Source organism: Gigantopelta aegis, chromosome 9 (assembly GCF_016097555.1).
Source record: "Gigantopelta aegis isolate Gae_Host chromosome 9, Gae_host_genome, whole genome shotgun sequence".
Taxonomy (NCBI): Eukaryota; Metazoa; Mollusca; class Gastropoda; order Neomphalida; family Peltospiridae; genus Gigantopelta; species Gigantopelta aegis.
Genome location: NC_054707.1, coordinates 29,149,455 through 29,175,887, shown reverse-complemented (window position 1 = coordinate 29,175,887; position 26,433 = coordinate 29,149,455). Strand labels below are relative to the sequence as shown.

The following is a 26,433-nucleotide window of genomic DNA, read 5'->3' as shown; positions in this document are numbered from 1 at the left end:
ATCTAGAAGCCCTGTTAGAGCACATTGATTAATTAATCAATCAATGTCAAACATTTGGTCATTTTGACATTTAGTCTTAGAGAGAAAACCCGCAAAATTTTACCATTAGTAGGAAGGGATCTTTTATATGCACCATCTCACAGTCATGATAGCACATATCATGGCCTTTGATATACCAGTTGTGGTGCACTGGCTGGAACAAGAAATAGTCCAATGTAGCAACCAACGGGGATAGATCACAGACTGACCACGTATCAAGGGAACACATTATCACTGGGCTACGTCTCGCCCCTGTGTTTAAAAGATCAGCTGACTAATGAGACCTTCATATCAATTACAAAACATCTTATTAGTTATTATTACACAACCGGTTTGCAAATTAATTCTCTTGCCTACCATAAACTGATTTGGTGTCACTCACATGGATGTTAAAATATATAAAATGCATTTAAAAACTTTTTTTTAATGCTATAAACTTAATGACTAAACCTGAATTGATAAAAAATAAACCAATTAAAATTTTAATTTAATAAAAATGTGTTGAGTGCATCATTAAATAAAACATTTCCTTCTTTCCTTCCACTGGGTTATTATTCGTTCCAGCCAGTGCATCATGACTGATATATCAAAGGATGTAGTGTGTGCTATCCTGTCTGGGATGGTGCATACAGGCCGTCAAGTGAGGCGGTGGGTCCAAAAAATTGGAAAATAGGAATTTTTATTGCCTGAAAATAGGGTTAAAATAGGAATTTTGCCCACAAAATAGGAAGAAAATAGGAATTTTGTATAAAAGTAAATGTCCCAAAATAGAGAATATTGCAGGGGTCAAGTGAGTGAGCCATCTCAAAAAACTAAATATGTAAATAGAAAACCATTGAAAAGATAATAATACAGGAAAATAAGACAATAGGAATAAAATAGGCACTTATTTTGTTTTAAGATGGCCTCCCAACACCCCTTATAGCCATTCCGATCCACCACTTTTCATTCAGACAATGCAGTGGTTGAATTTGGTTCTTTGGAGTAAGACTTTTAAAAAGCAACACAATGCAGTATTCCTTTTATGCTATTGAATAATACAAGTTACAAGGTCAAATTTTAACTCTGAAATGACAGGGGTGTTGACTGAAAAATCCCCATAAGACATTACTGACCCAGTGACACCATCAAAAACAGAAGCAATGGCAGTGTGTGTATGTATGTGATTGAATGTGGGTATGGACACTATTTTTAAATTAGTTTTCTCTTGGTAGATCAACTGGATAATATAGCTAGATTTAGTAGCTGTGTGTTAACTGAATTGGTAGAAATATGTCAAATAATTATGATACTGCAGGTGTGCACATTTAATAGAATACTTGTTACAGTAAGCAAATGAGCACTGAAGTCCTACTTCCTTAGACACTATGCACCAGTATAACAGAGGTAACCCAAACAGCTTCAGCCTGACTTCGTACAATGTAGACATGATGAGAAATGTGAAAAATGTAAGATATTTGCACAAACACCCACCCAATTTAGCAGTTGTTTTGTTTTTCTAGTTTTCAGCATTCAGCAAAATCAGATATTACCAAAAAACCAGAAACATGTTTATAAATTCAGAAATTATATTGCATTGTGAAAATTAATAAGTGGAAGTCTGTAACCATGCATCCCATCTGCATATTCAGATTTCAATGACTATGCCACAGATATCACAATATGTCTCATAGCAAGTCATCTGGAGCAAATGGTGTGAAGAGAAAAAATATGGTCTCACTAAAAAAATTAAAAATATGAAACTGGTCAAAAGTGCAAAAAAAAAGGGAAAAAATTGGAATTTTCATCAAAAAGAGGGCTAAATAGGGACTCATAAAAGAGGAATAAATAGGGAAAAGTAGGATACTTGACGGTCTGTGCATATAAAAGATCCCTTGCTACTAATGGAAAATTGTAGCTGGTTTCCTCGGACTACAATTACCAAATGTTTGACATCCAATGATTAATAAATCTATCTGTTCTAGTGGTGTCGTTAAAACAAAACACATTTTTAACTTTTCATTGAGGCAAGACTAAACTCACCTGAATCGTCATCTTTTGGAAGAAGCCCCGTTTCTTCATCAAAGTCTGGCAGCTGTGACTTGTCAATCACATTGGCAGCAATCATCTGTTTGATCTCCCAGCGCTCGGGTGACGAGATACGCTTGAATGTCTTCTGTGTTGAAACTATCTCATCTTGTTCCAGAGCGCCAACAAGGGGCATTGTTATTGGGCGGTCAGGATTCCGGGCTTCCATCTCCATATGTTCGTCATCACCCTTAAGAGATTTTGTCTTTCCGGGGTTCAGATCTTCTCCACTATTCTGATCCGCATCCTGATAATATAACACATTCTTTTAAAGAATATTTAACTACACAATATGTATTTAACCGAAGTGCAAATACAAATATAGTTAACAAAATAATTTTTTACCATGTCAAATATGGCATTTTGACAATTTAATATTGTTATTCTAAACTTACTTGAATATTATTTTCTATTTTAGTGCTTTTTATTGATTTTAATAGAGAATAACTAGTTAATGACGTCGGATACCTGCTTTATCCTGTGAAGGTAAGTATGGGAAGTTCCGTGAGGCTCTGTGGAGCGGAATATATTTCTCATTCAGCCTGAACAGGATAAAGCAGATATCCGATGTCATTAACTAGTTATTATCTTTATCCTGCAGACCATAAAAATTAAGGGGAAAAGCTATTATTTCTGTTATTTCAGCCACATTGTACGATGACCTAGAGGTCATATGAGTGACGTCAAAAGTCATAATCTGCTAGTATACGTTTATAACTTTGTTTTAATAGGTTATCATAATCGCCCAACAGAAACAGTGGTTGCAGGATAAATGTTTATAACACGTCATCACACCTATTCTACCATCCATGAATTTCAATTTTTAAGGATAACCAAGGTTTCCCAACACTTTATAATAAAATTATTTCTGTAAGTGAAAAACATGACATTAAAAATTCTGTCTGTTTCTAAAAAAAAAGAATCTATCCATAGTTTATTTAAAATGATAAAAATTCAACCCAAACCTTCATGGATAAACTGGTCTTGTTTCCTGTGAATGACAACACCTTTACAAATACTTTTTGACCCCTGCTTACAACGTCAGTCACATTGGTAACCCGTCCTTCTCGGCGTAACTGCAAATAAACAAAAATAGTTATAACACTCAAGCAAACGTAGAAAACTTGGACCATTTTCTCTTTTATGAATACTTAACTTGACCTCAACAAATGGCATATTCACCCTAAGTAAGCAGACTGGTCCGAACATCCCAACAGCCAATGGGATGGCTTGAAATCTTCCAATGAGTCCTCTGTATCCTGTTCTGGTCACATGCCTAAAGCTTCCTTCTTTCCCCGGAACCCATCAAATGGAGACACGGAAGCGGGGAGGTCGGGAGGATATAAACCCATCAAACGGAGACACGGAAGCGGAGAGGTCGGGAGGATATAAACCCGTCAAATGGAGACACGGAAGCAGGGAGGTCGGGAGGATATAAACCCGTCAAACGGAGACACGGAAGCGGAGAGGTCGGGAGGATATAAACCCGTCAAACGGAGACACGGAAGCGGAGAGGTCGGGGGGATATAAACCCGTCAAACGGAGACACGGAAGCGGGGAGGTCGGGAGGATATAAACCCGTCAAACGGAGACACGGAAGCGGGGAGGTCGGGAGGATATAAACCCGTCAAACGGAGACACGGAAGCGGGGAGGTCGGGAGGATATAAACCCATCAAACGGAGACACGGAAGCAGGAGGATATAAACCCATCAAACGGAGACACGGAAGCGGGGAGGCCGGGAGGGTAGAAACCCATCAAACGGAGACATGGAAGCGGAGAGGTCGGGAGGATATAAACCCATCAAACGGAGACATGGAAGCGGGGAGGTCGGGAGGATATAAACCCATCAAACGGAGACACGGAAGCGGGGAGGTCGGGAGGATATAAACCCATCAAACGGAGACATGGAAGCGGAGAGGTCGGGAGGATATAAACCCATCAAATGGAGACACGGAAGCGGAGAGGTCGGGAGGATATAAACCCATCAAATGGAGACACGGAAGCGGGGAGGTCGGGAGGATATAAACCCATCAAACGGAGACACGGAAGCGGAGAGGTCGGGAGAATATAAACCCATCGAATGGAGACATGGAAGCGGAGAGGTCGGGAGAATATAAACCCATCAAATGGGGGCATGGAAGTGGGGAGGTTAGGAGGGTATAAACCCATCGAATGGAGACACTGAAGTGGGGAGGTCGGGATGATATAAACCCATCAAATGGGGGCATGGAAGTGGGGAGGTTAGGAGGGTATAAACCCATCAAACGGAAGCAGGCAGGTCGGGAGGATATAAACCCATCAAACAGAGACGTGGAAGCGGGGAGGCCGGGAGGATATAAACCCATCAAACAGAGACACGGAAGCGGGGAGGCCGGGAGGGTATAAACCCATCAAACAGACGTGGGCAGGTCGGGAGGATATAAACCCTTTGAATGGAGATGCGGAAGCAGGGAGGTCGGGAGGGTATAAACCCATCAAACGAAGCGGGCAGGTCGGGAGGATATAAACCCATCGAACGGAGACACAGAAGTGGGGAGGCCAGGAGGGTATAAACCCATCAAACGGAGACACGGAAGTGGGGAGGTCAGGAGGGTATAAACCCATCAAACGGAAGCAGGGAGGTCAGGAGGGTATAAACCCATCGAACGGAGACACGGAAGCGGGGAGGTCGGGAGGATATAAACTCATCGAATGGAGATACGGAAGCCAGGAGGGTATAAACCCATCGAACGGAGATGGGAAGGCCGGGAGGGTATAAACCCATCAAACGGAGACACGGAAGCGGGGAGGCCGGGAGGGTATAAACCCATCAAACGGAAGCAGGCAGGTCGGGAGGATATAAACCCATCAAACGGAGACACGGAAGCGGGGAGGCCGGGAGGGTATAAACCCATCAAACGGAGACACGGAAGCGGGGAGGGTATAAACCCATCGAACGGAGACGTGGAAGCGGGGAGGCCGGGAGGGTATAAACCTATCAAACGGAGACACGGAAGTGGGGAGGCCGGGAGGGTAGAAACCCATCAAACGGAGACACGGAAGCAGGGAGGGTATAAACCCATCGAACGAAGACGTGGAAGTGGGGAGGTCGGGAGGGTATAAACCCATCAAACGGAGACATGGAAGCGGGGAGGCCGAGAGGGTATAAATCCATCAAACGAAGACACGGAAGCGGGGAGGCTGGGAGGGTATAAACCCATCAAACATAAGCGGGCAGGTCGGGAGGATATAAACCCTTTGAATGGAGATGCGGAAGCGGGGAGGTCGGGATGGTATAAACCCATCAGAGACGTGGAAGTGGGGAGGTCGGGAGGGTATAAACCCATCAAACAGAGACACGGAAGCGGGGAGGCCGGGAGGGTATAAACCCATCAAAAGGACGTGGGCAGGTCGGGAGGATATAAACCCTTTGAATGGAGATGCGGAAGCGGGGAGGTCGGGAGGGTATAACCCCATCGAACAGAGACACGGAAGCGGGGAGGCCAGGAGGGTATAAACCCATCAAACAGAGATGCGGAAGCAGGGAGGCTATAAACCCATCAAACAAAAACTCCGAAGCGGGGTGGCCGGCAGGGTATACACCCATCGAACAGAGACACGGAAGCCAGGAGGGTATAAACCCATCAAACAGAGATGCAGAAGCAGGGAGGCCAGGAGGGTATAAATCCATCAAACAGAGACTCCGAAGCGGGGAGGCTGGGAGGGTATAAACCCATCGAACGCAGACACGGAAGCAGGGAGTTTGGGAGGATATAAACTAATAATAATCAGGATATACACTATCAAGAAATACCAAAATTAGCTGGTACTACGGTTAGTTACCACATGACCCCAAAAATGATCCTCACGCCTATAAGGATGTACGGGTCAAACATCATGCAAACAAGTTTAACTTTGTAAATAACAAGAGCTACAGTAACATCCATCAGAACAAGAACTAAGCAGTTACAAGACACGCAAGAACTATTAGATCAAAATGGTGGCAACACATGGCCTAAGTGCAAGTGCAAAACAGCCATACTCAACTTGGCAAAAGAACCAACACTAAACAAGTGCAAAATGTAGTAAAGTGCAGGAAAACAAGTGCCTGTTGGGTAGAAGGACATCTATGGATGCAGTCTCATGACCCGACAGTGCCGCCAACGCTGGCGAGGACGACCCATATTCACCAGATCTTAAGCTGCAACCACTGGACCAAGATGATGGAATCTGTTAGCAATCGTATGTCTCATCAAAGTGGGTAGCATCAACTTCAAAATGTCTAATACCAAGTCCCTGATGGACAGCTCCATGGAAACCAGCAGGGCCATGGACACCGAAACCCCCGATGAGCGGTCTGACCTCCGTGCTCGAGCCGTTAAGGCAACCATGAACAGGAGGTGCATTTAGAAAATCATGCTGATCTTTACACACCAAGAAGTGGATGCATTTGACACAGACCTTCAATACTCTCAGTTATACTTCAGCCATGCTAATCTGTAGATAAACAACAGGAAAGTGAAGTCAATGACTTCCTATTATCAAATACCATATATGTTAAAATTATCAAATGTTTGACATCCAATAGCCTATGATTAATTAAACAATGTGCTCTAGTAGTGTTGTCAAACAAAACAAACTTTCATACCTGTGATATGTGAACCAAGCCTTCCCAGCGTTTCCGCAATCCTTCGAGCTGTACAAAACAGCCAAACTGCATGATGGTCGTCACTTTGCCAGTGTAAATCTGATGGAGACAAATAAAGAAGCATAATAATCAATAATTAATGCATATTTTTAGCTCATTCCATGATCGAAAGACTGTCTGATGTAATACTGGAAGCACGGAAACTGGGCAAAAATTTGGGTTTCTGTGAAAGAAGTTATATGAAAGAACAAGCGTTTTTTAATTTTCTCAAACACAAAGAACTGATAACAGATACCCAAAATAGGCCTAGAATGAAAGTCTATTCTTCATAAACTTTCCAAAATCCGTAACACAGCTCAGTTTGTTGTCATCTGCTGGTCATTCATTTGTAAGGGTTTTTTTCACAATTAATAAGCATTTTAATAATAAGCATGCAAGTATCTTAATAAAAAATCTTTACAAACCCTGTTTCTGAGAGTTGGTTAAAAATGAGTCTGTTAGACATTAATGAGAGAAAAGTCAGTGTAGTGGCCATACACTATGCCATTCAAATTCACTTTGGGTGTGAGTGAGTGCCAGGATACAAACTCAGGACCTATCAGCCTTAAGGCCAATGGCTTAATCGGCACACTTTTGACGCCGAGGAGAGATGTAGCCCAGTAGTAAAGTGCTCGCCTGATGTACAGTTGGTTTGGGATCGATCCCCGCCGGTATATCAACTGGTATATCAAAGGCCGTAGTATGTGCTATCCTGTCAGTGGGATGGTGCATATAAAAGATCCCTGGCTACTAATGGAAAAATGTTGTAGGTTTCCTAAGACTATATGTAAAAATTACCAAATGTTTCACATCCAGTAGACAATGATTAATAAGGAAGGAAGGAAATGTTTTTATTTAATGATGCACTCAACACATTTCATTTACGGTTATATGGAGTTGGACAGATGGTTAAGGAACACACAGATATTGAGAGAGGAAACCCGCTGTCGCCACTTAATGAAGTACTCTTTTCGAATAACAGCAGTAGCCAGGGATCTTCTATATGCACCATCCCACAGACAGTATAGCACATACCACGGCCTTTGTTGTACTAGAGGTGGTGCACTGGTTGGAGTGAGAAATAGCCCAATGGGTCCACTGATGGGGATCAATCCCAGACCAACTGTGCATCAAGTGAATGTTTTACCATTGGGATACGTCCCGCCCCCAATGATTAATAAATTAGTGTGTTCTAGTGGTGTCGTTAAACAAAACAAACGTTACTTCTTAAAGACAACATGTGCTGCAATAACAAGATGTTCACACATACATCACCAACAGAGGGTTCCATGGGAATGTCGTTGTATTTGTCTTTACTGTGATCCTTGTCTTTATTCCGTGGTCGGTCACGTGACTTCTTACTGTGAGCATAATACCTATCATCGTCAGGACTATGCCGGTCTCGGTAATGATCTTTCTTTGTGTCTCGAGATCGGCTACGAGATCGATGTTTCTTCCTGTTTCGAGATCGACTTCGTGATCGGTTCCTGTCTCGAGATCGACTTCGTGATCGGTTCCTGTCTCGAGATTGACTTCTGTAGTTTGACCTATCTCTAGAACGGCTTCGAGATCTCCTTTTCCTATACACATAAAAATAAGAAATTATTACCAGGTATATATGAAAAAGTAAAAAGTTGTAGTTCCCATCCACCCAGAGTATATCAATTTAGCCTTAGATGAATATTGATCCATGCTTCGTACACACTTGAATAAATGTTGATACTTAACAAATCACTCTCTAGTCAACAACATAAGATTTTTGTAAACAAAAAGCACACATTTGGGCAAATGACAAATCTAGCTTGCTTATTCCTTTATTTGAACATACATTATAATAATTTAATTAAGATAGGTCTTGATGATGTCTCACTATAAGATTAAAGGACCAATGGAAAGAAAAGAAAAGGTTTGTTTAACCTCAGCACATTTTTAACTATGGCTATTGTAGCATTAAGAGCATAATACAATCATAGAATATATAAGAATCATTTGTAAAAAAAAAAAAAAAATATCGATATATAACAGTCACAAATTGTATAAATTCATGTAGCGTAGCGAAGCGATTTTGTACTAAACTTGTGATTTTTATACATCAATAAATTCACAACAAAATGACAAAGAATTTTTATAATTACAAACAGCAAAACTTATTTAGTTAAAATTACACATAATAATACATAATCAGTTTCTAGCATCCTTTCCATGACCTGTTTTACGTAATGACATCCTAGCATTTTCTGAGGTTTATCGAAGGACAACATTCAGTTTTTCTTCGACGTCATCCAATCAGAATAGAGTAAATAGTCTAACATCGGAAATTTTGTAATTATAATACAATGTTGTTACAATATGCAAGTTTATTGTATTAATCCACCTTGTGGAGAAAATCTGACCTCAAAGTCCCATACAAATTTTCACCACAACTTGCAAGTGTAGGCCTACAATGGAACCCCATGTTACAAACACCATTGTATAGTAACCATATTATGATACATGTTACAAATAATTTATGAATTATAAATTGTCTGTTTTTCTGTGACAATAAACAAAACAGCTTGCATTTTTATTTCTTAAATACTTTTTGTGGATGAACGTGACAAACGTATTACCTCATTTGACATCATATTGCAAAATAGGTGATTTAGCATCCAATAACACTTTTCAGCAGTCAATAACACATTTTTGTGTGTACAAGATTGAAAATGTTATCATGTTGTTACAATGACACAGACATAAATGCATAATAAACTAATATATCTAACACATCATCATTGCAACAGAGTCTAAACAGTGAGAGAAACATCTGCTGCCAACATATAGGTTACTCTTCCTTAGTAACAGCAAGAGTTAGTTTACACACAGGTCAGCATATACCATAGCCTTTGATATACCAGAGTTCGACAAATCTGCTAACCCGACACCTGTGGCTAGTGTTTTTTAAGTTCGGGCTAGTGAGAAACACAAAACCACCCATCCTTATCGCACGATCGTGGGGGTTTTTCTTTTTTTCTCAGCTGAAATTTCTTTTAATAAATTTGATTGTGACGTTTGTCATCGAATAATATCAACAACGCAATCAGTATATAATAATAATCCACTTGAACTAGGTCTGCAAACTGCAGTAACATGCTATCTCTACATCGTCACAGTTACAACATGCATTGTTTACTTTTCCCTTTCAAGTTTCTGGCACAGGAACCAAGTCTTATGACATGCATGTTTTGATTGGTTGGACACGTCACGTGGTAGTTAATCTCGCACATGTTTTAGGCTAAGAACTTGGAAATCACCAATCGCGACAACAGGTTAATCTCAATCAAGTTAACCCCAGTCATGCTTTAATTTCAGTGTTTGTTTTATTTACCTATTGTTTTCTAATTTAACACATCACTTACATGTGGTTGTCAGCAATCAGGAAAACAATTTACTCTAATGGTATTACGTGTAGCGGTTTGGATAATGCATCACAGCTGCCGATACAAGATAATACCTTTTTTGTTCATCAATTAACAACAGATTAGATGTGGCCGTTATATTCTTTTGATATCGGTCTGACACAGGATAATGCCCTGTATTTGAGCAATTGGCATCACCGTTCCTGGCGACATAAATAGTAGGCCCTAAATGTTTAACCCACTACCAAATACACTGAACCATCTATTACTGTGTGACACACTGTCATACCCTCATTTAAATTTAATTATTTTGATAGCAAGTTTAGATACCAACCATGTGTTTGCTCAATTATTTTTCCCCGTGGGGAGGGCAAAAGCAAAAACGAGACAATGATGATGGATCACACTTGACAAAAGACCAAACATACGACATGACAAAAAAATGAAAGTTACAACATGATTTAAGTGTGTGTTTTATTTTACTGTTATATTTGTAAACGTGTAATGTTACAAAAATTACATAAAAATCCAGTTATAATTGATCAGGAATTTGGACTAGTGCTTTATCTTGGTGGGCTAGTGGTTTTCACAAACCTACTAGCCCTGTGGCTAGTGACTTTTCAAAATATTTGTCATACTCTGGATATACCAGGAGTCGGGATGTAGCCCAGCGGTAAAGCTCTCATCTGATATGTGGTCAGTCTAGGATCAATCAGCGTTGGTAGGCCCATTGGGCTATTTCTCATTTCAGCCACTGCAGCATGACTGGTATATCAAAGGCTGTAGTATGTGCTATCCTCCATGTGGGATGGTGCATATAAAAGATCCCTTGCTAGTAACAAAAAAAAATGTAGCAGGTTTTCTCTCTAAGACTATATGTCAAAATTACCAAATGTTTGACATCTAATAGCCAATGATTAATAAAATCAATGTACTCTAGTGGTGTCGTTAAACAAAACAAGCGATGGTGATTGATCTTAAAGCCTATCACCCTGTGAGTGACACTCTGCAACTGAGCTGCATGTACTTCTCACTCACTTTCCTGTAAACATCACAATTTAATGAAATCAAATGGAAGAAGAAAATCCATTATAAGTACAACAGCTGACAAGGACTGGGATGTGGAGGTGAATGGAGGAGAAGTTAATGCCTGGCAGGCGGGAGTAAAAGAAAATAAAGTTTCCATAAGGAAGTCATAAAGCAGTATAAATCAATCTGTTTACTTTTTTCTTTCACGACTTCTGCTTCTGTGTTTACTTTTCTTCTCTGGATGTTTACTGCTAGTGCTGAAAAACAATTAAATACTGTGATGAAAAACACACTTACAAGGGAAAGTACAAAATAAAGTTAAACTTTCAAAAATTTAGTTGCTTAATAACAATAATTAAAAAAAATATTAATATGTGAAGGAAGCCCAAACGTTTACATTTTGAAGAGGATGATGCCAATATTGGGATATAAAAACATACAGATTACTTACATAAAAGATATATTATTTTTATATCTCAGTTATTGAATGGGGTTTTTTTTTATTATCTCAAAACGTAGTCAAAAGTGTTGTTTTTTCAATATATTATATACATGTACATACCATTGTGAGTCAGATAACTGGATGAATTTATTTTTAATAAAATTATTATTTTTCGATCTGTGGAAATTTGGAAGGAAGGAAGAAAATGGTTTAGTTAACGACGCACTCAACACATTTTATTTACGGTTATATGGCGTCGGACATATGGTTAAGGACCACACAGATATTGAGAGAGGAAACCCGCTGTCGCCACTTCATGGGCTACTCTCTTTGATTAGCAGCAAGGGATCTTTTATATGCACCATCCCATAGACAAGATAGCACATACCATGGCCTTTGATGTACCAGTCATGGTGCACTGGCTGGAGCGAGAAATAGCCCAATGGGCCTACTGACGGGGATCGATCCCAAACCGACCGCGCATCAAGCAAGCACTTTACCACTGGGCTACGTCTCGCCCCTTGTGGATATTTGGTGTTAGAAAACAAAATTGTAATCCACCCACTTTTTCTCATGTCTGGAAAATCATTTATATGGCACCATTTGTCATTGTTCTCAAATGGTTTAGGGGTTCTGCAACAACTTTTAATGTATAAGCTAAGATAAAGATATTTTTTATTTTCATGTAAACATTCCACATTAGAAACAGAATGAATACAATGACTATTGTTGAGATACTCCACACTGTACCTGTGGGTCTTCACGTTGAAGACTTGGAACATTGCCTGTTATTTTACCCTCTATATAATAAAGAGTGCCAGTCCTACTTATCCAGGTTAAATCATTTAAATTTAACTATCTACACATTAATATATGGTGATCCCAACTTAACACAACTGAAAAACAGTCTCATCTGCAATGTAATTCACAATTTCATTGCTGAAAGCAAACATTTTGACTGATAAAACCATTCACCTTCTCCTTTATTCTTCTTGTTTCTCTGTTCTAATCTATGTACAAATATTTATATGATGACAGGTTAAATATACAATAGTTTTATAATCTTCAACACTAAATGCATATCTTAAACTTTCTATGTTGACCAGTTAACAAATTTCAATTGTATACTGAACAAAATAAGAAACTTCCGCTAACTTTGCTTGAACATAACTTGATGAAAACAAACCGGGGGAATAATTGTTATATATGCGTTTAAAGAGTGTTCCATGATGCATCGTTTGGTGCAAAAATGATGGCCATAGGTTAACAGAAACTGGGAGAAATTTTGACCAAGTGTGGTAGGGGTTTAAAAAAAAAAAAAACCCACTTACCAACGGGTATGACCACCTCTTGAATTGACCACTGCAGTGCATCGCAGGCACATAGAATTGACTAAAGTGTTGATTTCTGCCTGTGGAATATTGTTCCATTCCTGAATGAGCGCTTGACGAAGTTCGTTGATGTTAGCGGGTGGGTTGGGACGATGCCTCAATCGTCTGTCCAGACTATCCCAGAAATGCTCGATGGGGTTGACATCAGGACTTTTAGCTCGCTAGTCATCAATGAAATCAATGTTATTTGTCCTAAGAAAATTTACGGTTTCTCTAGCTGTATGAGATGTGGCATTATCATGCTGAAAAATCGAGATGTTGGCGTTGTTAGGGAACAGAGGAATGACGTGATGAGCGAGAATGTCATCGCGGTAACGTTGAGCATTTAATTTGCCATCATTGACGGCTAGTGGTGAACGATAACCATGGGCAATGGCTGCCCACACCATGATAAAAAACCCACCCACGAAACGATCTCGTTCAAGAACACAACAGTCAGCATAGCGTTCATTTCTCCTATGGTAGACGCGCACCCTGCTATCACCATGTTGTAAAGAAAATCTGGATTCATCCGAAAAAAGAACGGTATTCCAGCGTCGCCGTATCCAACAGGTGTGTACATGTGCCCAATTAAGATTATTTAGACGATGACGTTGCGTTAAAATGCATCCGACGTAAGGATGTCGTGCATGTAAACCATTATCCCGCAGACGATTACGAACAGTTTGCCCACTGATTCAGTTATTATGAAGCCCAGGTGTGTTAGCAGCAGTAGCAGTGGCAGTTTGGAACCGATTGCACAAATGTGTGTTCATGATATAGCGGTCTTGACCACACGTTGTAACACGCAGACGTCCACGACGTGGCAAGTCGTTGGTGCTTCATGTCGTTCGAAATCTTACGCGAAGATTTCGTATCGCTCGACTAGAACTCCCAACATGCCTTGCAACGTCTTCTGTCGACATGCCAGCATCAAGCATGCCAATCGCCCGTTCGCGTAAATTATTCTTGGCATACTAAAAATGCTTCAATGTAAAAAAACTTTAATTTTTTTACAAATTTTGTAGCGTTTTCCTTCACTTGACAACAATGTCAGTAAGACAAGTAAAACAAATTGACTGAATACTACACGGGACATGTCGAACCATGCATGCACGTGCAAATTGAATTTCACGTTGTCGACCATTAACAGTGCAAAAATAATCGATAAAATTCATGAACCTGATAATACAGCTCAAGGCTAATACTACCTATATCATTTCATTACACAATGAATTCGTTAACACAACAAATGCTGTATGTACAAATCGGAAGTTTCTTTTTTTGTTCAGTATATAATGTAGGGAAAGGTCTTTATATAGGTTATGCCTGTTGACCAATCCCATCTGTTAATATAAACAGAAATAAATATTGTTTAAATCAATGACAATTGTTTTTTTAAACAATCATTACAAAAAGAAAAGAAAATATTAAATTTAAGCATTAAGTATATTTATTTATTATATACATAGCAATGAAATATATAGATATACGGAAACCATAAAAGTGATATTCGGTGAAAAGTCATATTTTCACTGTATTTTATCTGCAGTGAAAATATAGAAATCGTATTTACTTTTTTGTAAAAGTGCATGATTAATTATTTCCCTTTGTCTTATTTCTTCGTATTTAAATTTGATGATTACCAATGCATCTGATTGTATTTGAAAAATTAAAAAAATGTAATTTAAACAACTGTACCTATAAAAAATGGATATGAAGTTCAACTAAAATAAAATATCTAAAACGAATTGAATACGAAGCTAAATAATTATGACACAATGTAGTGTCATTGAGTGTAAGTGTAAGAATTTAACAGCGTTCGATTCGTTTGGTTTTTGTGGGAGTTTTTGGAAGATCGCTTTGTCAGGTATGTTTGGACCGCAGTATTGATAAATAAATGTTAATAAAGATAAATTTTATTCAAATTTCTTTTTAAAAGTCTATTGTCATGTAAATTTCTGGAAAAGTTCCATAGGAAGTAATATATCATGGCGTTACGTGTTTTCGATAGGAATGAATGAATGAATGCATGTTTAACGACACCCCAGCACGAAAAATACATCGGCTATTGGGTGTCAAACTATGGTAATGCAAATAAATAAAGTGATGATCAACATCAATATAAAAATTCAAGACAAACAAAAACAGTGTAAAGAACTGTGCAAAAACACAAATATCACAGAATTTTACGGATACTGAATTTTACTCAAAACTTCAATTTTGTGCTGTATTGGCCATTCTCAAAGAGAATGTTACACCCCTGCACCACGGTGAGGTTACAGCACACGCAGGGGTGTTTTCGATAGGATAAGCGAAAGATATTACCAAAAAGCGAAAGATATTGTTAAAAATTAGGAAAGATGTATATAATAAATAGACCATTTCATGGTGTTTTTTCCATATACGATTTTTATGTCGAGTGATGTGTGAAAACCATATTTTCACGAATTGCGAAGCCATGAAATAGCCTCTATATATTGTAATACAGTGAAACTCTTCTGAACTCGACCGCCAGTTAACTGGAATTCTCTCAAAACCAAATTTATTTGACGGTCCATTGTTTTATGCAGCTTTAATCACTGAAATTAACCCCAAAAAATGGGAAACCCCTCTACTCTGGATACCGAACCAATTACCTGGTCCCGTTGTATTTAGTTAATACACATTTTATCTCTGAAGACCAAACGATAAAAGCTTTCAATATCAAAAATATTTTTCCTGTTGTGAGTAAGTGCTAGGGTAAAAAATATGTACATGTAACTATACAATATATAATATATAATAAAAGAAGTATGGGATATAAAATTCAAAACCCCCACAAAAAACACAAAACAAAACCTACCCTATCAAAAAAAAAAATCAATAACATAATTTTAATTTGATACATTGTAATTTGTTTTAACATGCATTGGAAAGCATAAATACAAACCAAGTTTTATTAACTAGAACTTATAGTTTGTGAGACAAGAAAACTGGACAATTGTGTTAAATGCAAAGGTCGATGCCATTGCTGCAGTCAGAAAAGAAACACCTACACTATCATTGTGCGGCTGCCAAAACTAGACTGTAATAAATTGGCTGTGAGTACCCACCTGGCCTTGGTTGGACTAGATGGTTGTCCAAACAGAGCCTCTAGTTCACCCATCATTGATTGTGCCACTTTCTCATCTCCATGATGTGTCTCGTCTCCATCTTTCTTCTCAGTCACTTCTAACATGTCCTGAAAACATTTGTTCAGTCATTATGAAAACAACTTTGACAACAACATAATATATTAATTATTAAGTAATTGCAGAAACATGCTAATTCTGCTATTGCCATGGTTACAAGATACATGTACTTGTATATAAAACTGACTCTTATTAGCAGATTTAGATGTTTAATATTTGCATGAATTGGATTTGGAGATTTGCATGAATTATTATCTCTGGTATGGTGTAGCTCAGAGATAGTTTCTCATCTGAGGTGTGAGGAGTCATAAGATCAATTATCCTCATGGACCTGATGACTGGTATATCAAAGGTTATGGTATGTGCTATCATGTCTATGGGAAAGTGCTGCTTTTCAAGAGCAGTAGCCTATGAGGTGCCAGCGGGTTTCCTCTCATTGTCTAAACCATGTGTCCAAAAAACCCACATTAGACACCAACAGCTGTACAACATTCAACAGTTTGACTTTGTTCCAATAAAAACTAAAATATTATTTTATTACATGTATCTACCCACTCTAATCTAATACATTGTACATGTAGGTCATGTGTTGGATTATCCAAGGGTTTTTAACACATTTATTTCCAGATTTAATATCCAAAATGTATTTAGAGAATATTCAACTCACTACTTGGCAATACCGTTTATCTTGCACAAGTGCAACGATGTTGTCTTTCCAGAGCCTATGGCGAGGGAAGGCCAACATCAATTCACTAGTGCAAGAAAAACGGTATTGCCTAGTAATAAGTTCGGTATTCTATTTATTACCCATTATCAATCTTTATCATTCTATTGAAGATTTTCAAATGATACTGTTATTGAAAACAAGTTTGCAAGTTGAGAACAAGAGACAGCGTTGCATCATAGCTGTGATGTATGTATCGCTAATAACATAAGTTAGTTGTTGACATGACTGCCACCATGGAAACTATTCTTACACTTAATTAACCACAGCACACACTAAAATGATCACCTATGGTTGTTTGTTGTTGTCTAACAGTTGTGATGTCAAAGCCTATTGGTGAAGCACCGATTATGACATAAAAATGTATCATGGGGAAGAAATGTTTTCTCTTTCCCTAGGGAAATGTCATTTTTCTTTCCCCACTTCTGTCTTCCCATATGAGTAATAAACAGTGATCTGTGATTCTTACCCTAACTTTGGGATCATTGGGCATGGCCAGTCCTGGGTATAGTGTTTTATTAATCTGTTCATCACTCTTCTTTACTTCATTTTCCTTGTTGTCAGTGGCTTTGCTACTTGTTGCTACTTGTTTTGGCTTCATCTTTTTTATCAGTCGTAGCAGATTTGCCACAAGTGAATCCTGAAACCACAAACATGTGTTATATGACAACATTCAATCCAGAAACTGCACTCATAATCACTTATTAATTATTGAATTACTTTAATCCATTACAGCTAGGGTTCGAAACAACGGCCCTGAAAAGTAAAAAGCAGTCCATTTTTTAGAGTCAGCAGTTTAAATAGAAATTCACCTGCTAAAGTTGCTACAAAAACTTGCAGGTCATTTTTACTTTTAACCTGGTTTTAGTTCACAAAGTATATTTTATTAAGGAAAAATACATCTTGACAAAAAAAAGTCCTACATAGTCCACAGCAAAAAGAAGGAAGGAAGGAAATGTTTTATTTAATGACGCACTCAGCACATTTTAATTACGGTTATATGGCGTCAAGACATATGGTTAAGGACCACATAGATATTGAGAGAGGAAACCAGCTGTCGCCACTTCATGGGCTACTCTTTCCAATTAGCAGCAAGGGATCTTTTATATGCACCATCCCACAGACAGGATAGCACGTCATACCACGGCCTTTGATATACCAGTCGTGCTGCACTGGCTGTGAAGAGAAATAGCCCAATGGGCCCACCGACGGAGATCGATCCCAGACCGACCGTGCATCGAGCGAGCGCTGTACCACTGGGCTACGTCTCGCCCCACAGCAAAATGAACTCCATGGAGAATGAAAAATCTGCAGCAATCTCTATGGCACTGCCGACTGCCGCGGCCAATTGCAGAGGTTGCACACACACAAGAAAAAAAACCCAGATGCCTAAACAATTATGAAACATGGTAATTCCTTAAAAGTTGGCTCAGCTTTCGCAAAAATTGGCCCTTGCAGTAGTACTAAAAATATTCACAAAAATAACTACATGTATATATGCATGATTCTCACACCACAATACCTGTAGTAAGATTGTGCTTGTATATCTAAACCATAAAACAAGTGTCAATAACAGGCCTTGACCCTAACATTTAATCAGGTTATAAAATCTGCTAGACCTCGGTAAAAATTGGTAGCCCATAATTTTAATAAATTAAACAAAAAAGCCAAAATCATTTATTAACCCTATCTCTGTCAAAGATACTCTTTTATTTAACTAAATCATACTGCCACCTGTGGGTCAGACTAGAGGAGCAATTAACACTGTTACAGCGACTCGTGGCAGCAGTGAGTGGACATGAGAAGTGGAATTTGAAACACAGATGAACAAAGGGTCTCGTTGATTGTGGAGTAACTGGACGTGAATAGAAAATCTAGTAGCCCAGCGGACTATTGGGTTTAGACAAGTCAGCAGCCAAAACACCCGGGCTACTGCTACGGTCAAGCATGCAATAATATTAATATGACTCACACTTGTTTACAGTCTACATGTACTTGTTTGCGCTGGTATAGGACTCACACTTGTTTACAGTCTACATGTACTTGTTTGTGTTGGTATAGGACTCACACTTGTTTACAGTCTACATGTACTTGTTTGCGTTGGTATAGGACTCACACTTGTTTACAGTCTACATGTACTTGTTTGCGTTGGTATAGGACTCACACTTGTTTACACTTTACAGTCTACATGTACTTGTTTGCGTTGGTATAGGACTCACACTGCAAATTTTTTTGTGTTAAGACAATTTTCAGATATATAGATTATTGGTTTGAACATTATTAAAAAGTGGCTAATTTCAAGAACTTTTATCAGCCAAATACTATATGTTGCAACGATTTTGTATCTTAAAAATTAGCAATGGGTAGGGTGAGCTCTGTTTGTATATATGATTGTAACTTACACTGAACTGGGCATCCCTCTCTTCCAAAGCTTTCTTCAGCTTATCAAATGTGTCATTTTTCTCAGCAAGATCAATTACATACTCGGCTGAAAACAAGACAACACATTATATTGCAAGTCTGTAAAAATGAGTAAAGAAAACCTATTTCTGTGTTGAAGCAGTTCGATGCAGTACGGTTCAAAATTGTTTTATGACCACATCATGCATGTGCTTATAAACTGTTAGAATGCCATCATGTTTTCCCGGAAAAAAGTTTCCCCATCCACTAAAACAACCGAGCAAGTTCGATAAGCTGATGTGTTTATTTAACGTAAGTTGTACATGTACCTCTAAAACCACATGGTCCAGCAGGAAGCGGCCATTATTTACATCGGCCGATTAGACCAGTAGTGCAATATGCGCCGGGTTAGCTGTCAGTCTATATCTATCAACAGTACTTTAGGCATAACTTCTGTTGCAGTTCTGACGAATGTCAATTAAGCAATCAATATTAAATAGAAACACTATAAGTTGTAGAAGCATCACGAGGGGTATATGGCTTTTTATGTACCCTGTGTGTGTTCTTTTACCCCGAGCCAAAGGCGAGGGGGTAAAAGAGCACACAGAGGGTACATAAAAAGCCATATACCCCGAGAGATGCTTCTACAACGAATTTATCTTGCCGACATGTTAAATAATAAAGCCAAATATAGCTATATAGCCAAATAATTAAAATAACGCCAGACAATAATTGTTAACAATTTATTAACGGAGCCGTACCACACGGACGCGAACGAAACCACTTGCCAGTTACGAAAAATAGTTCCATCGATAAACAAGTTTTTAACTTCAAATGTTTGTAATACGAAATTGTCTGAAACAGATATTAATAAAAAAAAATTAAAAAAACTTTATTTATTTATAATCTAATTATTGCTTTAGCATTAACTGGGGTGGATGGAAACTGTTCGAAATTACAGACGGGGTATAAGAGAATTTGGCTCTGCCCACAGGGGTATAAGGGATTTGTCCAATGGCAAACAACCAATGAGATTAAAGAATTTTACATGAAGGCGAGATAAATAAGTTTGTTTTCAAATAACTAAAATATGCATTATTCAATACATTTATTAGGAGCTTTGTAATTACAAAGTTATTTCAGTTTCGAACATGAATGGAATTTATTGTGATCTTGTAGGCCACATGCCGTGGCAGTGACCAGGTGATTAACTTTGTGCCAAAAACACATATGACCAAAATAATCAAGCTTAAATTAAGAACACGAATTCTGACCGCAAAATATTTCACCTCAAAACCACTGAAATGTTAAGTTTAATTAGATTAAAATAATATGAAATGCATTTCTGAATATTGACAACCGTACTGCAGCTTTCATTGTTTCAATGACACTGAATAAAACAACCTTCCTGCACTCACAAAAGACAGAGTCCCATTTGTGCCCAAATTAGTGAGATCTAAAGCCATGTGGACAGTCATGAATTTAGTTTTTCAGTTCTAATTTTGTTAACATATATTTAACCAAATAACTTTTTCAACTTGGCTTTTTGAAATGATGAGAGAGAGGGTTATCATGATGTCTTCTGACAAAACTCTCTTTATAGATACTTGCCAAAAATATATATACCGTATACATTTTAACATAAAAATATTTTTGGATGTCTGTTTATATATTTATTAAAATTCTCAATGCATCTTTTATATTTTAACAAAACAATTTTACCATTATAATCATTCATTTTTACAACTTATAATACAATTGTAAGAATGAATAAATGAATGTTTAACGACACCCCAGCACAAAAATACACATTGAACAAAACTTTTTTTTGGTGATTGCCGGGCACTTGTTGTTACTATCGTATGAGATGGCCCCTGGAAGACGGAATGGCTGAGTGGGCAATCATGTGACACTACGTCACGATATAGGTCGGCGAACTTAGAATTCTACTGTCCAAAGTTTACCGAAGCTTAGCTGAATGTGGGTGCCGTCAGGTTTCTTTCTGTAGTGTGGGTATTAGTAATTAATATCTGGATTTTTTTTTTAATCAAGGAACTCGAAAATGATTGACAGAAAAGTGCATATCTTGGTCTCTGACTGTAATGAGAGCGTATAACTGTTGAAATGTCTGTCTAGCTCTCTTACAGCCAGAGCACTTGGGCTAGTGTAGCCTAAGTGGTATTGATTGTCCTCTGTGTGATAAGGCCAAACAAAAAAAATGGTTTGTTTCCGGTCACCCGACCGACCCTAAATTTTGACACCGACCCTGAACTTTTTTTTTCTGCTGGGGTGGGGGGAAGCACACAGAGAAGTTGTGGTCGCGGATCGACAAAGCAGACGACAGAAGTACTCAAGTAGGATAACTCTTACACGTCAGTGTGTGTGTTAAATGGAGGTTCAGGGGTGTGTGTACGTGGGGGGGGGGGGGGGGGGGGGGGGCAGCAGCGATGGTTTTTATACACCCCCACTGAAATTGGAATCATTAACCAGTGTTCTACGTTGCGACCAAAATGGTCGCCAATGCGACCAAAACGTTGGCGTGGCGACCGATTGAATTTATTATCGTCGCCATCTGGCGACTGACTCCAAAAACGTCTAAGTATTAAATTATTTGCCATGTGCGTTCAGAGTCCTAGCAGCGAAAACAAATGAAATTTGTTGATAGCATTGTGCAGTCGGAACATTTCACTATTTACGAAGTTGTCCGATTGATCACTGTGAATTCCGTATTAATTGTCGGTACAATTCGGAACTCATCGTTGAGTTTAGTAATTTGGCGAAAACAATCCAGATACTTACAACACATTCATAAATGATACAAAATGAGTAGTGTCGCACTGTGGCGAGTAACATTTTAAGCTTGGCTAGTAAATTTTGTTTGTCCACTAGCCAAAGAAGAGTAAGTTATAAAACCGAGTGTAGAACACTGTTAATAACACGTGCTCTTATTAGGTACCACGGTAATTGGTGACACACGAGATCGCATGACAGTACGGTAACGTGTGTGGCGATTAAACGGCTTTTATTACAAACTGCTAAATACTGTAGGCCTATAGAGGAAAATATATCTTATTATCGTAACTCCAGTCATCTCATACAATGTAGGTTTATTTTCCAAAAACAACAACGTGCGATCTCAACAACTCAATAAAGGATTTCACATGCACAGACTACAAGTAATCACGTTTTTTCCACATGCAAAGGTGAAGGTCATTTGAAGAAGACTTTGTACAATTTTCGTTGTTGGCTACTGCTTAGGCCTAGTACCCAGAATTTGTTAATATACACGGGTGTAGCCTGTAGGAAGATATCAAAAAGTGGGGTGGGTGGGTACACACACGTATAAAATTAATATATAAACCATCGATGCCGTTTCCTACGCCAGTGATGTAGATAGGCCTATCAACTGCTGAGCATGGGTAATAATTAAATAAATGGAATATTCAAGAATAACCACTAACATTAAACAGTTCACATTTATTTCAGTGTTTCAGTTAATTGGGAATAAATTAATTTGAGTGATTTTAGCATGGGTCCGTTCAATAGGCTAATAAACATTAAAACTATAAGTCCGTCCCACAGGGAACGCCTTAGCCCGAGTACTCTGACTGTAAGAGAGCTAGACGGACATTTGAACATAAACACGCTCTCATTATTTATGTCCAAATGTCCGTCTAGCTCTCTTACAGTCAGAGTACTCGGGTTAGAAACGCCTTTTTTATTACTATGAAATTTACTACACGTTATTCATTTCTAAGCCGATTGATTTGTAAATTGCACACAAAATTAGTATTGTTTTGTTATTTCCAATACAAGTTGGATAAATCTGTGAACTTTTTGTGCAAACATCTATTGACCAACTTGGACAAATTTGTGCAGTCATCCTATGACAAAACTGGACAAAGCTGTGAAGTTTCTGTGCAGTCATCTACTGACTTTTATTGGTGAAAGGAATAGTTTGAACTTTTTTAGTTTTTCTGTCTTTTGAAAATGGCATGTGAAACTTAAAACTGACATTGACAGTGAGATTGTTTTTATTTCTCTCTGGCTGCAAAGAGTAAACTAAGATTTTTCAGACAGCTTCAGGGGTTTCCCTAGAGCGATAAGCCGACACGGCCCGTGCTCCCTTAGCCAGCCAAGTAAGCGCCTTCATGTCTGGTAAGCGCCTTAACTGCAGGACCGTGTCGGCTTAATTTGTAACATGTATACAAAACAATGGAGCTGTGATCCGTAACGTCCTTCACCACACATTATCACACTTCCATTTGGTATCTCTGCAATTCTTTAGATGTTCACTTTGAGGTCCATTGATCGCACCATTTTAATTGTCGGCGGGCTTGTGCTGGTCACGTGGTACAGGTGATCGGCTACTACTAATCCGCCAGATAACTGCTTGTTGTAATAATGTCTGTATGCTTGGGAATTACGCATCAAGACAAATCAAAGAAAATACCTATTAATTGAATAAACATCTTTGAAGGTGAAATTCTTGAGTAAAACATGTCACCATTAAGAGATATCGTTGCGGACATGAACAATACGATTACACAGGAGTAAATCTTGATGTAAATGTGTAGAAAAACAATAGTTGTTTGCATCAATGAATACCTAACTGCAGTTTCGTTATATCCTTTGTCTTTGTTAATTTTGTACCTATGGTCGAGAGCACGCACTGAGATCGCGATCGCGGGAAATGTACATGCAGTATTTATACAAATTGCAGTTAAACGTACACTGAATTAGTTTACAATAATCATATTTGTTAGATAATGCTAGATATATATTTGTTAAACTGTGAGATGACATTTAATAAGTTAGCTGGATTTTTTTTTTAAAGTAAAATTTTATTTTATTAACGTTTTGGGGGGTTTTTTGTAGTTTTTTTTATAAATGGAATATACTGTGAAGTCAGCCCCCCCCCCCCCTCAAAAAACAACAACAACAAAACAAACTCCAACATGATTTGATGGATTGAAGGCAAACACTTTAACTGTTTTCAACTCACTACCCCACTTCTTTTGGCTTGATTTTTGTGTTATAATGATGCTAAATATGTAAGCGCCTTAAAAAAATCCTGGGGAAAGGCCTGAGCTTGCCTTCATGTCTTTCATCTTGAGATTGAGTTTTTCTCTGGCAAACACATTTAAGGTAGGGTAACCTTTCTTTGAACTAAAAAAAAAAAAAAAAAAAAAAAAAAAGATCCTACCTACCTACCCTACTTTTTTTGGCCATGTTGCCTGAAACAAACTTCTTTCTTTTTTTTTGGCCTAAGGGATTAACGAATGAGCAGACTGTCCTGAAGTTAAGCATCAAGACTATAAATTATAATAACCTATAATACACATAGTGATTACAGTTCACATATTAATACATGTTATAAAACACTTTCCTTTCTTTGATAGTGGCCTCTTCTTGTTTGTGTAAGTGGTATTCACTGTACCTACATCATATAAATATACCTGTACTTTAATGATGAAATACACAACATTTTGATCCGTTTAAATCAAATCTGTGGTGGCACTGCTACGAAGAAATGGCATCCAAATCCCATAACAGTAACTGAGACATAGGCGAAAGTTTTCGTTACAATACCGCAACTAATGGAATACAAGTTATTAAATTTTTGAGCCGACTGTTTTCTAAATTGCGCAGAAAAATAGTATTTCCAAAACACTTACAGTAACAATAAAACAAAACACTATTTTAAGTTACATACTCTTTTTCTTACGACAAAACAAACTAAAATTATTTAGAAAAAAACTTCTTTTTTTTGTTGTAGGATGGGAGTCGGGATGGACTAAAGTCCGAACCAAATTGTTAACAACTACAACAAATTACTCTCCTACCTTTAATTACCGTTACATTTACCCCAAATTTTGTCTACACACAAGTTGTGACACAGATTCCACATATGAGACTGTAATGATGTCGCCAGTATCGACTTTGCTGAGATAGCATAGGGCAAAATACATGCAGTTTTCTGCCCGTCTGCCATTTTGCTTTTTTATGGAATACTCTTCAAGAGGGGTGAAAACCTCCAAAGTATGTGACATAATTAATATAAAATCAGAAAAATATCCGCCCGGTCCCCCCTTCCCCTAACCCTAACCTTAACTCCAACCCTAACCCCAACCCCAGCCATAACCCCAACCCTAACCTTAACCCTCAACCCTAACTAAAAATAATAATGGAGGGGACCGGGAGGATATTATACCATCATAACATGTTTAATGTTATGACGTTGTTAGATTAAGTCATATCCTTTCACCCCTCTTGGAGAATATTCCATAAAAAGTCAAAATGGCAGCCGGCACAAAATTACATGCTTTTTGCCCTATCCGATCTCAGCTAAGTCGATATTGGTGACATAGTTATCATCTATGATCTAGTAATTGGAATCTGTGTCATTACAATGGTTTTCCCTAGATTTCTGTCTGGACAAAATGTGAGTAAAATCTAACGAAAAATAAAGGTAGGAGAGCAATTTTTCGTAGTTGTTAACATTTTGGTTCGGACTTAAGAAAGTCAGTGTCCACGGTCCCTACTATAGTTGCTTACCCAAATCCTTGTCATTTATACCAAGGTGGTTTTCCAGTTCAGTACATACTTTAGACACCAAAGATAAATACTCAAGTTTCTGAAGTTCTTCCATACCGAGAATTATTCTAAATATGAATGCAAATGATACGTTTTCTATTATTCCGGAAATGCGGATTCTTCTGTTCTTTTTGTATTAAGAGTATATTCGAGGGACGTAACTCTTGATAACACCATCCCCAAGTTTACTAACGTTCGCGAACTATGTGATTGGTTCCCGGCGTGGCCATTTGGTTTATCGTGCAGCGCATAAATCAGTCGAGCGGACGTTTTTCTGCTTGGTCTGGTTCAATGCAGCACAGACTCCTAACGTTTTGCTAACGTTCGCGTACGTTTTAGTTCTCAACATGGCATAATCATTTTACATGGTCATTTCGTTTATCACGAAGCGCATAAACCAGTCTCCTAATAGATCGTCAGCTGCCAATAGACCCCCGTCCCCCCCCCCCCCCCCCCCCCCCCCCGGGGATTTGCCACTATGTGGGTACAAAAGCTTGTTCAATCCGATACTGATTTTCAGGTGTTTGCC

General features: G+C 38.3%; 1 protein-coding gene across 2 annotated transcripts in view; it reads right to left on the bottom strand.

The window, feature by feature from the left end:
* The window catches only part of LOC121380614 (ATP-dependent RNA helicase DHX8-like), a 69,468-nt gene extending 43,464 nt beyond the window's left edge, over positions 1–26,004 (bottom strand). The window contains exons 1-9 of one of the 2 annotated variants that reach the window (XM_041509513.1): positions 25,866–26,004; positions 19,310–19,395; positions 17,377–17,547; positions 16,106–16,233; positions 11,393–11,455; positions 8,045–8,354; positions 6,736–6,834; positions 3,072–3,182; positions 2,062–2,353 (exon numbers count right to left, since the gene is read on the bottom strand). In XM_041509513.1, the coding sequence (XP_041365447.1) occupies positions 2,062–2,353; positions 3,072–3,182; positions 6,736–6,834; positions 8,045–8,354; positions 11,393–11,455; positions 16,106–16,233; positions 17,377–17,547; positions 19,310–19,395; positions 25,866–25,959 (1,354 nt within the window). In that variant the 5' untranslated portion in view covers positions 25,960–26,004. Of the gene's footprint in view, positions 1–2,061; positions 2,354–3,071; positions 3,183–6,735; positions 6,835–8,044; positions 8,355–11,392; positions 11,456–12,971; positions 12,996–16,105; positions 16,234–17,376; positions 17,548–19,309; positions 19,396–25,865 lie in introns of those variants that run through there. The other variant, XM_041509514.1, reaches the window with a different exon arrangement.
* Between the last annotated feature and the right edge of the window lie 429 nt (positions 26,005–26,433).